The sequence below is a fragment of the Octodon degus genome, unplaced genomic scaffold (assembly GCF_000260255.1).
Source record: "Octodon degus isolate 3935 unplaced genomic scaffold, OctDeg1.0 scaffold00031, whole genome shotgun sequence".
In the NCBI taxonomy this organism is placed as follows: domain Eukaryota; kingdom Metazoa; phylum Chordata; class Mammalia; order Rodentia; family Octodontidae; genus Octodon; species Octodon degus.
In genome coordinates this window covers 1,676,278-1,691,917 of record NW_004524607.1, presented here as the reverse complement: position 1 = coordinate 1,691,917, position 15,640 = coordinate 1,676,278, and the positions used below count along the sequence as shown (strand labels likewise).

The window sequence follows — 15,640 nt, the reverse complement described above, 5'->3', positions numbered from 1 at the left end:
TTCAATACCTGCAAGATGATGCAAAGATGAACAATGTGAGACTAATAGGCATCAATGAGAAGGAAGGAATCAATACAAATGATATAAAAAGAATATGGACAGAAGTAATCACAGAAAACTTCCCAAATATGGGGAAACAATCTGACATTCAGGTAACCAAAACATATAGAATTCCAAATAGCATAAACCCAATTAAAACCACACCTAGACATAAAATAATCAAGATCCCAGAAATTCAGCACAGTAACAGTATACTAAAAGCCTCTAAAGAAAAGAAACAGATCACATTTAAAGGAAAACCCATCAGAATAATTGCAGATTTCACAAACTATGAAGTCAAGAAGAGCATGGAGCAAAGTACTACAAGTCTTGCAAGAAAAACAAATTCCAACACAAACTGATATACCCTGCAAAACTCTCTTTCAAATATAATGGAGAAGTGAAATACTTTCATGACAAAGAACAACTTAAGAATTTCATAGGGGCTGGGGAGATGCCTCAGTAGAACAAGCGCTTGCCTGGCAAGCACAAGGGCCTGAATTCAATCCCCGGTTCCAAAAACAAAAACAAAAACAAAAATTTCATGATGACAAAGCCAAGCCTACACAGACTACTAAACAATGTTCTAGAAAGGGAGCTTTAAAATGATCACAACTCCATGAATGAGAATGGAAAGAACCCAACAAATAGGGCAAACAATTAAACACAGGAGAATAAGAGGCATACAAAAGTAGTCTTTCATTTATTCTTTTGTGTACAACAGCAAAATTATTTCCACCAACACACTCTACAAATGGACTTCTGCTGCACCCTATGAGTCATGATTCTGTCTGGGTCTACAGGGTGGATTTTAAGGAAATAGCAGTAGCTCAGTCCCACAAGTGACATCTGGCCACCAGTAAGTGTCATGGACATTATCCATGTCCACAACACACTAGAACTTTGTGCGATATCCTATCCCCAAGCTGTTAGAAGTCCTGGTCATTTATTTACCATTCCAATATTTATCTTATGTTTTATTCTTAATACTTCTTTGCTATCATGAAAACTTTTTCTTAGTTCAATTGTTTTGAAACATTTAATTTTTAATCAGTATTTAATTTTCTGAATATTACTTAATCTTGATTTTTGTTTTAAGATTTATACTATATCTTTGACTTATAATTTATTTAAAAGACATGGCATGATATTTTCTCCTAGTATTAGAAACTTTAAAAAGTATGTTTCCATTTTCCATTGACTTTATATTACTTCTTCCCTGTCTTTTATACACACATGCACACATGCACGCACACACACACATATGTGTGTGTATAACCTGACATAAGATTGGTACTGTTTCATAGAAATCTTTAATGACCTTTTAAATAAGGGTTCATCTAATATATTTTATATAGTCCTGCATAACTATCATTTTGAGGGCTCTTTATTGTTCATCCAGGAGCATACAACTTCTCTTGCCTTTTGAATTATGCTCTTTGTTACATCTTGAAATATTTCAAGTTTGTATAACTAGAAAATATTTTACTTTTAGTTTTCTTTCTTTCTTTTCTTTTTTTTTTTATGGCCTCTGGATGCCTTCAGGGCAGGTCTAGTTTGGCTTGAGGATCTTGGGATGGAACCACAGCATTCTGAGCTTGACTACTTTGTTTCAGCAGGCACTTAAACACCTGAGCTAATGGGCATGCCCCCCCATTTTTTATTTTATTTTATTTTATTTTATTTTATTGCAGTACCAGGGATTGAACTCAGAACCTTGCGCTTGCAAGGCAAGTGCTTATTCTACTGAGCTATCTCCCCTGCCCCTTTAGTTTTCAAAGGTATGTTTGCTAAGTATAAAATTCAGAGAGGATTGATTTTTTTTCTTTCTTTCAGTCTTTTAATTAGTCTAGTTTCTTACACACTTGGTCTTTTTTTTTCTTTCTAATGTGGAATAAGACACTATTTAATTTTGTTCTTCCATAGCTAATTTTTTATGTATATGTTTTAATGATTTTTTTCTTTACAATAAGTTTTGGTCAATCTCATTTTTGTGTATCTTGGTATGATTTTATTCAAATTTCTTGTGCAAAAGATTCATTCTTCTTGGAAATGTATTATAAGTTCAACTAAATTCAGAAATTTTACATCTTTAAATATTTATTGACTACACCTTTCTACTTTTAGAATTCTAATTATATGAATATAAGTTTCTTGCTTTTAACACAGAGTGAACTATTATATGACTGATCTGTGATTTCTTTCTTCTTCATTTTTCTTTTGAACAGTTTTTATTCATTTAAGTTTGTAAATAATTTATTTAGAGTGTGCAATCTATTAATCTCATGCAATGTATTCATTTCAGGAATATTTCTCTAAAAATCACTCTTCTACGTCTTATATCTTTCACATTTCAATATTTGTGTATAATTTTTAATATGTGTAATTATTGATTTTCAATAAGGTTAATTAAAAAATTTTTAAAGACCCTATGTATTTTTCTCCCTCATATGAAAGTTGTGCATACATAAGTGAAGACAACAAAATCAACTGGACTGTAAGTTTGCAACTGAACTGAGGGATTGCACAGCAACTTTACTTGCCAGTTGCAAAACAGTGCACTGTTGGCTTAAACTTCAAAAACACAGCCACATAAGCCATAGGTTGCAGGCATATACATTTTTAAGTAAGAAACAAATGACTGAAACAATCAGCACTTTTTGGTGGGTCTCAAATGCATTCAAGCTTTAGTAATTCAGAGTTTATACTTCAACTAGAGCGAATTAGAACCTCTTCTTTCTGAGGAGAATTGGTCGTATGAGATTTTACATGATGAACAATATATGTATGTGTTGACTGTGGTACTTATACAGCATTCAGCTCTGGGAATGGAGTCTGAGTCTCTATGCCCAAGATGGGTTATAAAGTAACCCACCTTCATAGGCTAAATGTTTAGGTATAGTGCATATATTTATCAATTTACAAATAAATGATGTATTAAATATTTTAAATGAAATTTTTAAATGAGATTGGAAAATCTGTTACAGATAAGTGAAATGTTTATGTCACAGAGGAAGATTTAGATTTTTTTAAAAGAGTATTTTCCTGGGAGCCAGGGAGATAGCTCAGTGGAATAAGTGTTTTCCTGGCAAGCTCAAGGTCCTGAGTTCGATCCCTGGTACCACTTGCCCCAAAAAAGTTAACTTTAAGAATATTTTCCTAGCAAAGATATTATTTGCTATTAAAATTAATTAGTACTAAGGCAAAGGTAGTACTCCCCTGCCCCCCTCCTGCCCTGCTGTAGTCACACACTGGGGTCACCTGGGAACTAACATTCCCAGTGCCCTCTGTGTCCTCCAAGTAGTCTAATTTAATGAGCCAAGAATGGGGTTCAGGAATGTTACTGTTGTCAGAGTGCCCCAGGTAATTTTAATGAGAGTCAAGGCTACGAGGCAGCGGCCCAAAACAAAGGTCCCAACAGTCTGTAATTAAACAAAAGAAAGTTTATTTCAGCAGAAGAAAGTTTAGCAGAAGGATGCTTCACCCAGTAGGAATCCTGTGTCCAGCATTTATTTTTAGTGGCCCCAAGATGAAGCCTCACATATCCTTCTTGCTGTCCCTTGTGAAAGGTCTGGCCACTGCTTCCTGTCATGGAGTGGAAGAGAGAACTCAAAGAGGTAACCTATGTGACCTTAGCCTCTGACTCCTGAGCACTAATAGTCCATTTTTAAAGACAATTTCATGGTTTGTAAGAAGATCAAACATCATTTATTAATTACTTAGCCCAAGCTTGTGTTACAGTTGCTGTGAAAAACTCATGAGGAAGAAGGGAAGGATTAAAAAATAGCCAGACTTCAAACCCTTAAGGCTTCTCAGTATTTGATCTTTCATTTATTCCTTGGTTTGTTTCATAGGTGGATTAGAATGCAAAGAGTTCAAATTCCCCCAAACAGCACAGGGCTTGAGGCAAATACATCCTTATTTTTAAATATGTTGTGCAAATGAAATTCACAGAATTCTTTTGAAATAAAAAAGTAAGCCATTTCCCTGGATACCAACATAAAGTTTAGTAATAGAGAAACTAGCTTTTGCCTGTGCAGCGGGTCCAATAGATTACTACAGACAGCTGTCTAGAAGTATTGGTCACTCAGAGCTATCTGAAGTGCATTAGTGAATTTGAAGACAGTCCAATAATTGTAGAATCAAAAGGAGGAAATACAGATAATGGGGCAGGTGGGTATGTAAAGAACAGGAATGAGGTAGCCTTGTCCTTATTTTCCTATCTATAGGTAAAAATACTGAAGTTCAGGGAGGTTATATTGCACAGAGTCAAAAACTTGGATATGCAGAATGAGGAATAAATACTAAGTTTGTCACACTCCAAAGCTTGTTCGGGAGCTTACAGTGAATGCTGTCTCACCAGTAGGAGCCACGCAAAACCGGTCACCTTGGCCTTAGGTTCATGGGTGCAGGTAGCTTGTCCGTGAGCATGCAGAGATACATGGAATACAGCCTGATCTAGCTGGGGTTGACATGAACTTCAAGGACCTCGGCATCAAGGTAGGGGCCTGCTGAGGAGAGCCTGATAGCTGGAATAAAGACATGGGTAAGGGAAGAAAATGGAGATTAAGAGGAAGTTCTTGTGGAGAGAAGAAAGAACCCAGGAGCTACCACTGACTTCCAGAGCATATTTTAATAAGCTCATTTCAGAGCCCCATTAGGATACCGTAGGTAGAAATAGTCTTGTTTACATAACAGCCATTAAGTTTTTCATTATGAAAATAATAAGTATTACCTAAAGTATATATTACAGAAAATGAAATGCAGGAACACATACCCTTATTTGGTAAAATAATTGCTATTAAAATGTGTTGTAATTTTTCCCAGTCTAAGTTCACATTATTGTGTTTGTGAATTGTATGTAATTATTTGTCCTGCTCTTATCATTTGATATTGTAAAACAAGCAGCTTTTATCTGATTAACATTTAATATATGCTAATTATATTGTAATTGTATTTATACTGCTCTTATCATTTGATATTGTAAAACAAGCAGCCTTTATCTGATTAACATTTAATATATGCTAATTATATTGTAATTGTATTTATACTCAAATTATCATAATATAAATTATGATAATTTAGGAAATTATAAACTGTTCTATCTATTCCTATATTAAAATGTGCCAAATCTATTCCTGGCCATTTAGTTTAAGAGATCTATTGTACACTTCAGAATGGCATAACAAGACCATAATATAGGACCTGAGACAGTGGGGCCCACCTGATCCTTGCTTCAGCAGACTTCTTAAAGTAGTATCTATTCCTGAGTATGAGGCTCAAATTTAGTGTGTCAATAATTCAGTTTTGTCAGCACAAGGAGTGATCAGTTCTTACAAATTGTATAAGAGTCATCAAAAAATAATTTAGAGTAGAAATTATAAGTGCCATAAGCCAGACACAGGACAAATACTGCACTTCTCACTCATATGCTAAATCTAAAAATGTTGATCTAGGATAAAACTAGGATGGGGTTACTAGAGACTGGGGAGATCAGGAGAAAGATTGATTAATTGATACTAGATGACAGTTAGTAGGAGACATCATTTCTCATCTGTTGCACACTTGAATGATTATAGATGACACTGTACTGTATATCCTAAAGAGGCTAGAAGAAAATGTACTCAATATTTTCATAACCAATGATAAATATTTAAAAGATATTTTATCCTGTTTTTAATATTATGCAATGTATACCTGTACTAAAATATCACATAATATTCCAAAATATATAAATCTTGTGTCAATTTTTTATATTGTCTTGATACGTTTTATATATACATAATTATGACATTCATAATAAGGAAGTTCTACGTGTGCATGATATATCTTAGTTCTTTTCTTCTCATTCCTCTCTCTTCAACCTCTCTTCCTCTCCTTATTTGCAAAAGCTTTGTTTCCATTTTTCCTTCTGCTCTTTTTTTTTTTTTGTTATCCCTTCATCCCTGCATGTTCCCCTTCTCATTTGAACATTTTTGTCAAATTTCCCAATATCTCTTAAGCATTTTGGTCCTTATTTACACTTTTTTTTTACTCAGACCAGAGGAATAATGCAGTATTTAAACATGTGTGTCTCATACATTTCACTTAAGATTATGGTCTCAAGATGCATCCATTTACCCAGAAATATGTCAAGTTTATCCTGCTTTGTACCAGAATATTACTCCATTGTATTAAGAAACACACATTATTCTCCACTTACTGATTGATGGGCATTTGGACTGCTTCCAAGACTTAGCTATTAACACCAATGTCATTACAATTATAGGTGTGCATGTATTACTGTGGTATGATGCTTCTTGTTCTTTTGGGAAAATACCAAGGGAGGAAAAGCTTGGTCAACTGGAAATTCTAGTTTGTTTTGTTTTCTGTATTTTAGGGAAGGGTCTACAGGGTGTTCAGGGTCTCACTACTAGATCAGACTTATAGTGATTCTCCTGTTTAGAGCCTCCCAAGTGCTGGGATTACAGGCGTGCACCACTACACCCAGTCTCAATCTGTCTCAGTGCACCCTGGGGGTGTGTCCCACACAGCAGGCCTGGGAATCAAACCCCTGGCCCCTGAGCCTGCTTTTAGGCACTTTGATCCTCTGAGCTATTTGGCCAGCCCTTGAGTTTTAGTTTTTGAGGAAGCTCCACAATGATTTCCACTGTGGTTGCACAAATCTGTATTCCCAACAAGAATAGGGCAGAGTACTTTTTCCAACAGAGAATGTGCTAGCATTTGTTACTGGCTTATTTCTTGAAAATAGCCATTCTTTCTGCATTGCACCTCTTCAATGACCAGTAATGTTGAACATTTTTTCATATATTTATTTGACACTTCTATTTCTTCATCTGAGAAGTGTCTGTTCATTTCAGATGCACATTTTTGGTTTAGGTCTTTACATGGGAGGTCTGATATTTCTGAGTTCTTTATATGCTCAAGATATTAGTCCTTTATCTGGTAAACAGTTGACACAAAGTTTTCCCACTCTGTGGGTTGTCCCTTCACTCACTTTGCTGGCTTCTTTTCTGCACAAATGCTTTTTAATAAGATGAGATCCTGTTGTTGATTCTTTGTAATATTTCCTGTGTCATTAGGGTTTTGTTTATAAATCTTTGCCTAAACCTATGTCTTCAAGTGTTTTACCTATTCTACCCTCCAGCATATTTAGTGTTTGTTTTAACATTTAGATCTTTGATCCACTTTTATTTCAATTTAATGAGTGGTGAAAGATGCAGGTCTATTTCTATTCTTTGACATGTGGAAAGCCAGTTTTTCCATCAGCATTAATTGAAAATGCAATCTTTCTCCCAGTAAATGTGTTTGGACCCATTGTCAAGATAAGGTGGCTGAGTATGTTTGGAGTTCCATTGATCTTTTAGTCTGGTTTTGTTGTTGTTGTTGTTGTTGTTGTTGTTCTTTGTTTGTTTTCTTGCCAGTACCATCCTGTTTTTAATCACAGGAAGTTTGGAGTATAATTTTAAGTCAATCATTGTTTTGTCTTTGCTACACAGAACTATTTTTGCTCTTCTAGGTATCTTATGGTTCCAAATGAATTTTCATATTGTTTTCCCTAATTCTGTGAGATATACTTTTGATATTTTTACCAAGATTGGATTAAACCTGTATAACAATTTTGGAAGTATGGCTCTTTTCAATGTATTGGTTCTTACTACCCAAAAACAAGGGATGTCTTTCCATTTTCTGATATCCTATTTGCCCCCCCTTTTCAGAGTACTATATTTTTCAAAATAAAGATTGCTTGCTTCCTTTGTTAGACTGATTCCTAAGTCTCTCTCTCTCTCTCTCTCTCTCTCTCTCTCTCTCTCTCTCTCTCTCTCTCTCGCGCGCGCGCGAGCTCACTCTTGCTGCTATTGTAAAGGGTATGGTTTCCCTAATTTTTCTCTTTGTTTGTTGCTTGTATACAGGAATGCTATTAATTTCTGAGTGTTGACTTGGTATAAAGCTATGCCACTAAATTTGGTTATTAAATCTAAAAGTCTTGGTGAAATTTTTTAGAATTTCTATATAAAGAATCATGTCATCTGCAAATAATGACAATTCAACTTCTTTTTTTCCCATCCCTGTTCCTTTTATTTTATCCTCTTGTGTAATTGCTCTGGATAATGTTTCTAGAACTAAATTGAATGAGAGTGATGATAGTGGACATCCTATCTTGTTTCTGATTTTAAAGTGAAAGCTTTCCGTGTTGGACCATTTAGTGTGATTTGGTTGTTGGTTTGTCATAGCTGGTTTTTTCAGACTGAGATAAAGATCATTTATTCCAACTTTCTGTAGGGTTTTTATCATGAATGCATGTTGGACTTTATCAAATGCTTGTTCTGCATCTATTGATATGATCATATGTTTTTTGTCCTCAGGTATGTAACATGGTTTATTACATTTATTGAGTTGTGTATAGTGAACCATTCCTACACCCCTGGGACAAAGGTAATTCTTGCTTCCAGGACTAAAATTGGGAGAACTGCTTCTTTTACAATTTCATTAAAGAATCTGAAGAGGGGCTGGGGAGATAGCTCAGTAGAATAACCTTGCCTGGCAAGTGCAAGGGTCTGAGTTCAATCCCCGGTTCTGAAAAAAAAAAAAAATCTGAAGAGTAGTGGCATTGTCTCTAAAATTTTTGTAGAATTTAGCACTGAATCCATCTGGGCCTGGACTTTTCTTTGTTGGTAGGTTTACAGTTATATCTTCATTTTATTGACCAATATTTGTTTAATTAGAATTTTTATGTCTTCTTGACTCAGTTTTAGTAATGCATATCTAGTAATTCCTATATCTAGGAATGTGTCCATTTCTTCCATATTTTCCATCTTATTAGAATACAGATTCTTGAAGGAGGTATTTATGATCTTCTGGATTTCTGTGGGATTTGTTGTATAATTTATCCTTTTCATTCCTGATTGAATGGGTTTGATTCTTTTCTTTCCTTTTTTTGATAAGATTGGCTAATGGTTTGTCAGTTTTATTTAATCTTTAAAAAAACTTACTCTTAGAGGCCAGGGAGATGGCTCAGTAGAACAAGCGCTTTCCTGGCAAAGGCAGAGGCCTGAATTTAATCCCCGGTTCTGAAAAAAAAACCTAACTCTTCATTGATTCTTTGCTTTATTTTTTAGTCTACATAGAATTAATTTCTCCTGTGATCTTCATAATTTTCTCACTCTTATGAGTTTGGGATCACCGTGCTCTTCTTTTTCTAGAAGTTTGAAGTTAAACATTAAATTGTTTATTTGCATTTGCTCTGTTTTCCTGATGGGGGAATTGACGGCTATAAATTTCCCTCTTAGGATTGCTTTCATTGTGTCTCATAAGTTCCAGTTGGTTGTATTACCATTGTCACATAATTATAAAAAATGTCTACTTTCTTCTTTAATTTCATGTGTGACCCATTGGTTGTTCAGGAGGGCATTATTTAATTTCTATGTGTTTGTATAGTTGTTACGGTTTCTTTTGCCATTGATTTTTAATTTCATTGCACTTTGATCATATAATATGCATGGGATAATTTCAGTTCTTTTCATTTACTTGAGCATGTTCTATGAGCTTGTGTGTGGTCTATTTTGGAGACCATCTTGTGCACAGCTAGGAAGAATATGTATTATCATGTTGTGGGGCCTCTATAGACATCTACTAAGTCCATTTGTTCAAAAGTTTGTTTTGGCTCTGATATTTCTTTGTTGACGTTTTTTGTCTAGTTGATCCATCTATTTGTATGAGTAGGGCATTGAGGTCCCCCATTACAATTGTAGTAGTGTTCATTTAACTTTTTATGTTTATTAATATTTTTATATAGTTTGGTGTGCTAGAATTTGGTGCAAATATGTTTGTGATTGTTATCTCTTACTTTTGAATTGTTTTGTGTACAAGATATGGTGACCTTCATCTCTCTTAATTAGTCTTACATTGATGAAGGATCTACAATATCAGGTACAGGATCTCAGGATAAATCTTGAGGAGATTTCACTGACCTTATCAGATCCAAAAGCTACAACTCTTGTTGCATAGGTCTTGCTTTATCTTGGTCTTAACCATCCAGCAAAAAAGTATAAAAATGAAGTATAAGAAGTAAAGTCGTGGTATTATGTTGAGCCATAGGGGACTCATATCAACAGTTTCTGACATTGCCAGTGAAGCGGGAGACCCAATACTATTATGGACTACTGGACTCTTTTAGAATATTTTGCTGAGTTAACACACCTATAATATTCAAAGAACAGAACTAAACAAAAAAGGGGATACAGATGAATGTCCATTTTGCATCTGTGTATTCAAAATGGTTAGGATAGATATATAGTTACATTCTCTTAATGAATAGAGGGATTTGTTCTAATAGTGTTTGTAAATAGGATATCATGTCTGCATCTTATACAGCAAATAACCACTAGAAAGAGAGTATGCAATGTGTTAATTATTGAAACTGTCCTACCAATTTGATTTGAAACTGTCTCATTGCTATTTGTTTCTCAATAAAATTATGGAAAAAAATTAATTAGTCTTAGCTTCAAATCTGCTGTCTCTGCCAGTAGAATAGCTACCTCTACTTTTTTCTAGATTCCTATCACATGGCATATTGTTTTCTACCCTTTGACTTTTAGTCTTTAAATTTCTTTTTAAATTAATGTGTTTCTTGTATGCAGCATATTGTTGGATCTTGCTTTTTAATTTGTTCAGTCAGTTTCTTTTGATTGGTGAACTGAGACCATATACATTGATGATTGTAACTGACATGTATTGACTTTTCCTTGTCATGTTATTTTCCTTTTGTTGTGTTCCTGTGTTTCCCTCTATTTAATTGTTTACCTTGCCTGGAAGGTTTTTTTCTATTTGCATTCTCAGAACTGTGGTCTTCATTATCTCTTTCTAAAATATGCCTCAAGCCATATTGTAGAGATGATTTGCTAGTCATGACTTTCTTCATTTGTTTGAAAGATAGTTTTGCATGGTACATCAGAGTTGGATGTTATTTTCTTTCAGGACTTGAAATACTTCATGCTCTTCCTGACCTAAGGGTTCATGTTGAGAAGTCTACAATGATTCTGATGGGCTTTCCTGTACAGGTGATTTGTTCCATTTTTTTCTAACAGCTTTTAATATTGTTTTATGTTGCATTTCTAGAATCTTAACAAATATATATTTTTAGGATCAAGGCTGATTGGAACTCTATATGTCTTACCTACTGTAAGTCAAACTTTTTTCCTGCTTGGCAAGTTTTCTGTCAGTACTTCTATAAATAGTTTTCTTTTTTTAACTTAGGCTGTTTGCACTATTTCCTGCTTTTTCATTGACTCCAATCAATTTTGTATTATTTTTCTTTGCACTCTTTAACAGCTGTTGGTTGATTTTTCATGGTCACTTTCTATTTGTGAGAAATATTTTCTTTCATAATTGCTAATCACAACCCTGTGTTATGTATCTGGTATTCTACTCTCATATTGGCGTCTTGTTCTGCTGTATACACATTCAATGAAAATTTTAATCTCTTGGATACCTGAATCTGTTGAATGGATTCTATTTCTTTCCTATGTTGAGCATTTATGGTTTCCATCATTTTCCCAAGTACTTCTAATTTTTATTGGTATTTACTCTCGAATCACTAACCATGTCATTTATTATGGCTAACATCTATGTAGTTATGTGAGAAATTATTTCTGATTTGAATTTTTTTCTAGCACCCTATTTATCTGCTTTGTTACTTCTACTGTTACCACTTCAGAAATCCAGGTGGGTGGCTTTCTAATTGTTCTACTTCTTTCCCCCCGGGTTTCATTTGGCAAGATGGAAGTCTGGGATTGCATCTTGATTTCTTATGTTCTCATTTTCTTTTCTCTTTTTTAAGTTTAATTCTTGAGTTTGTGCTTTTAAATTGCTTATGATAGGTAACTTTAATGCTAGCATTAAGAATGCTTAGGATATTACTATTTTTCAGAGGTGTCTTCAAGCTGTTGCTGGCTTTTGCATTTTGAGTTTGTCACAAGATGTCGCCTATTCAGTTTACTGCGGAACAGAAATTTCTGCCTATTTGTCCTACCCTCTTGTTCTTTGGCCTACAGTATTATTTATAACCTTCAGAGATTCTCAATCTAGACATATCAGGAAGAACAATTGACTAGGCCAACTGTATCACTCTGACTAAAATTATTTCAATCAATAATAACTTCAGTTTTTACTTTAGATCCTTGCTGGTTCCTGGAGATCCACTTCTCTTTTTCTTTTTCTTTCATTGATATATTCTAGCTTTTGGATACCAAACATCAGAGGGGCTGTTTTTCTCTGCTATACATGACTCTACCATCTTCCTAGAAAGCCCATTTAAAAATATTTTTTAAAAAGAAGTTAGAAGTACCACATTCAGAGTACAGCAATCATGAGTACTGTTTGCCAAGTATCTGTGGTCTGTACCTCTTAGGCACACTGAAGGACCATCATCTCTGCTTCTTGGGATTGGCTGGTATGTGTCTAGTTCTGATGAGGAGATGCATTTGGAAGTGAACATGGAGTTACAAAAAATTGAATAAAGAAGTTCATGAGCTCTCTTCAGTCTCTGTTATTGTGCCTGGCAATGTCTGGGAGGGTGGCAGCTGCAATGGCACACACTAAGCATGACAATAAGTAGTCTAATTTGACCATCTTCAGTCATGGTGACTTGATGGTTGTTACTGCCATATGCCTCAGTTCATCCTGAGTGCCCCAGAGATGACATTAACATTGGGATGCCCAGTGTATTTTATCTCTGTAAACAGAAATCAACTAAAGTTAAAAGATTACTATTAGAAATCAGTCAGAATAAAAGAAAATAACTGCATTTTTCAACTTTTCTAGCCTTTGATTAAAGGTATTGTCAGGTTCAAGGTTCAGACTCTGTCTGTATAGTCTGGGTTGAATCTCTTTCTACACTTTGTTGATGTCCAGACCAACTCCAGATGACGCAATCTATTTTTTTAAGTTGTTGTTGCTTTCATTTAAAAAGCTATGCCATGTGCTATTTAACAAATGAATACTTTAGAATCAAGTGCAATAAAATGTGAAAGGCTTTCTTCCTTTCCTCTGCTCCCAGCCTACTCCCTACAGTTCAGTTTGCAGTAAACTCCTCCAGCATTTTCTGCCATTTTAAGCACAAACAGAACACCGCTCTTCATATTCTTCTGTGCTTTGCTTTTTCATTTATTTTACCAGGTGTCTTTTCATGACAGCACATATTGAATTTACCCATCTCTTTTGTCAGCTTCCTAATAATAGACAGTTTGGTTTTTTCCCCCAGTCTTTTCCTATTGTTAGTAATGCTCCAGTGCACATCCTTATAAAATATACCTTTTGCACACTTGTATGAAAATCTAGAAGAAAAATCCCTATAATTTGAATTCTGAGTTGACAGGAAATTGCAGTTTAAATGCCGATAAATACTACTTCAGTGGTGGAACACCTGCAGCATGCGTGCTGCAGGGGGCTGCTTGTTACCCTTTGGAAGCTCTTCACCATCACTGGACTATTCTCTTACCAAAGGTCAACTCAATTTACATTCCATCTAACACAGAGGGAAATTCTTAACTTTTCCACTCTCAAGAATGCACTGCATTACATTATAAAACTTGAAAATCTAACACTGCAATTGTGAAATATGATGTAGCTGATTTATGGGACATTTCCTTAATTGCAGGTGAGTTTATGCTTATTTTCAAGGAGGATAACACCGTTAGTCAAATCAAGTACAGTGAGGCTTGGGTGATATTCTGTCTCTTTTATTTGTGCTGATTTTATTGTTTATATTTCAGGAAATAACCATATTTTTGAGCACCTAGGAGCACCTCACTGCCATCCCCCATGTACTTAATAAACAGTGTCTGCTGCATTTCTAGACCTAGACATGACAGTTGGGTTTTTTTTACAATGATATCCTCCAGGCAGATGGATTGGGAATTGGTAGCCCTTGAAACTCTAAGTTAATTGATGTGACCTATTCTTTCATTGCAGCAATTCAGTTTTGTGTCCTTGCCCACTGACGTGCTAGAAATTGAGGTGAAGGACAAGTTTGCCAAGAGCCGCCCTATCATCAAGCGCTTCCTGGGAAAGTTGTCGATGCCTGTCCAGAGACTACTGGAGAGACACGCCATAGGGTAAACCTGTGACTGGAACCTCAACATCACTGGGCTTTGGCCAGCAGGCCAGGCCAGAAAGGACCTGGAAGCTGGAATCATATAGCTTCTCACAGGGAGTAAAACTAAAATGTTGCACTTCCTTGGCTTTTCCCATTAGTTATGTTGATTAAACTACAATATTCAAATGAATAAATCTTTCCCTGTTCCTTGTATATCACAAGATATATATATATATATATATATATATATATAGATAGATAGATAGATATGCAAGAGAGAAGAAAATTCTAAGGCAGCATTAAGAGAACTTGTCAGTGAGACATTTTTCTGTATAGATATTAAAGTTTGTTTTACCATAATGAATATTACTTTATTCATCATGCCTATCTTATATCTAGGATTCAACCTTTCCATAACAAGATGAAAAGTTGGATTTTTTGGGTAGAGTAGCTCAGAAGATGCTATTCTGCATAAAATGCTAGATAAAATGAATGACATTTGGAAAACATGAATTTTTGTGGGATGCTATTAATTATGTCACTTGCAAAATTCAATTATTTATGAGAATGTGTTTCTACATTTTGGATCATTTACACTCATGCTCACTCACAGTTCTTATTAATATGAGTTATGACCCTTAAGGTAACAATAATTATATTTGCAAACACTAGACATGACTTTTTGACTATAACTATATGCTTCAACATGATATAACCCTTAAAATGAAAGGAATAAGAAAAATCACACACATGTCTTAAAGTTTTTGGCCATGACCTGGGCATGACTAACAATTGTAAAGCTGTTGAAGTGGAACCTCATAGCATGTGTGTGACTGTGTGCACACATGCGTGTCAATAACGCCAAAACTAAAGGGATCCAGCGCACACCAAGCAAACACAGCGCTTACGCTTCCCAGTTGTCGTGGTAGGCATAAAGTAACCAGAGAGTGCACTTCCAGAGCCTAGCAGAGTCTTTACACATACGAGGAACACAAGAAAGCAATGGTGCTCAACATGGTGACGTGTGCCTGTCATCCCAACACTCAGGAGGTTGAGGCAGAAGGCTAGCTGCACGGTGAGATGCTCAAAAAAAAAAAAAAAAAAATAATGTTCTTGATCTCTGTTACCCCATCTAGTCCTCAACACACTTTTGTGACTTAGGTGTTGTCCCTGCTCTTCCAAATACAGAAAATGAATTGAGAAGGGATGAGGAACTCCCTAAGCCACAGCAGTGAGGGCTAGAGATGTGGCTGAAGCTTGTGCACATCTATCTCTGTCCAACAGCAAAAGCTCTAAGATGCTCTTTGCAGGACTTCTAGGACTAGTTGTATATGAGCTATGATGAAAATAAATGGAAAATGTATGCATTTTTAAAAATTATTACAGTACAAGTCACATCACCACTCCCTTGCCTTAAAATCCTTCCCCTTGCTTCAAACATGTGAATCCCATTGTTCTTGCCACTTTCTGAAGCACTTCTGAAGTTCTCTTCCATGAGTGTTTTTT

The 15,640-nt window shown here is 35.2% G+C and overlaps 1 protein-coding gene across 1 annotated transcript in view; it reads left to right on the top strand.

Moving 5' to 3' along the window:
- Positions 1-15,640, top strand: part of Hecw1 (HECT, C2 and WW domain containing E3 ubiquitin protein ligase 1) — a 372,273-nt gene that overhangs the window by 201,257 nt on the left and 155,376 nt on the right. Inside the window, exon 7 of the mRNA XM_004629654.3 lies at positions 14,011-14,153. Within this exon, the coding sequence (XP_004629711.1) occupies positions 14,011-14,153 (143 nt within the window). The remainder of the gene's footprint in view (positions 1-14,010; positions 14,154-15,640) is intronic.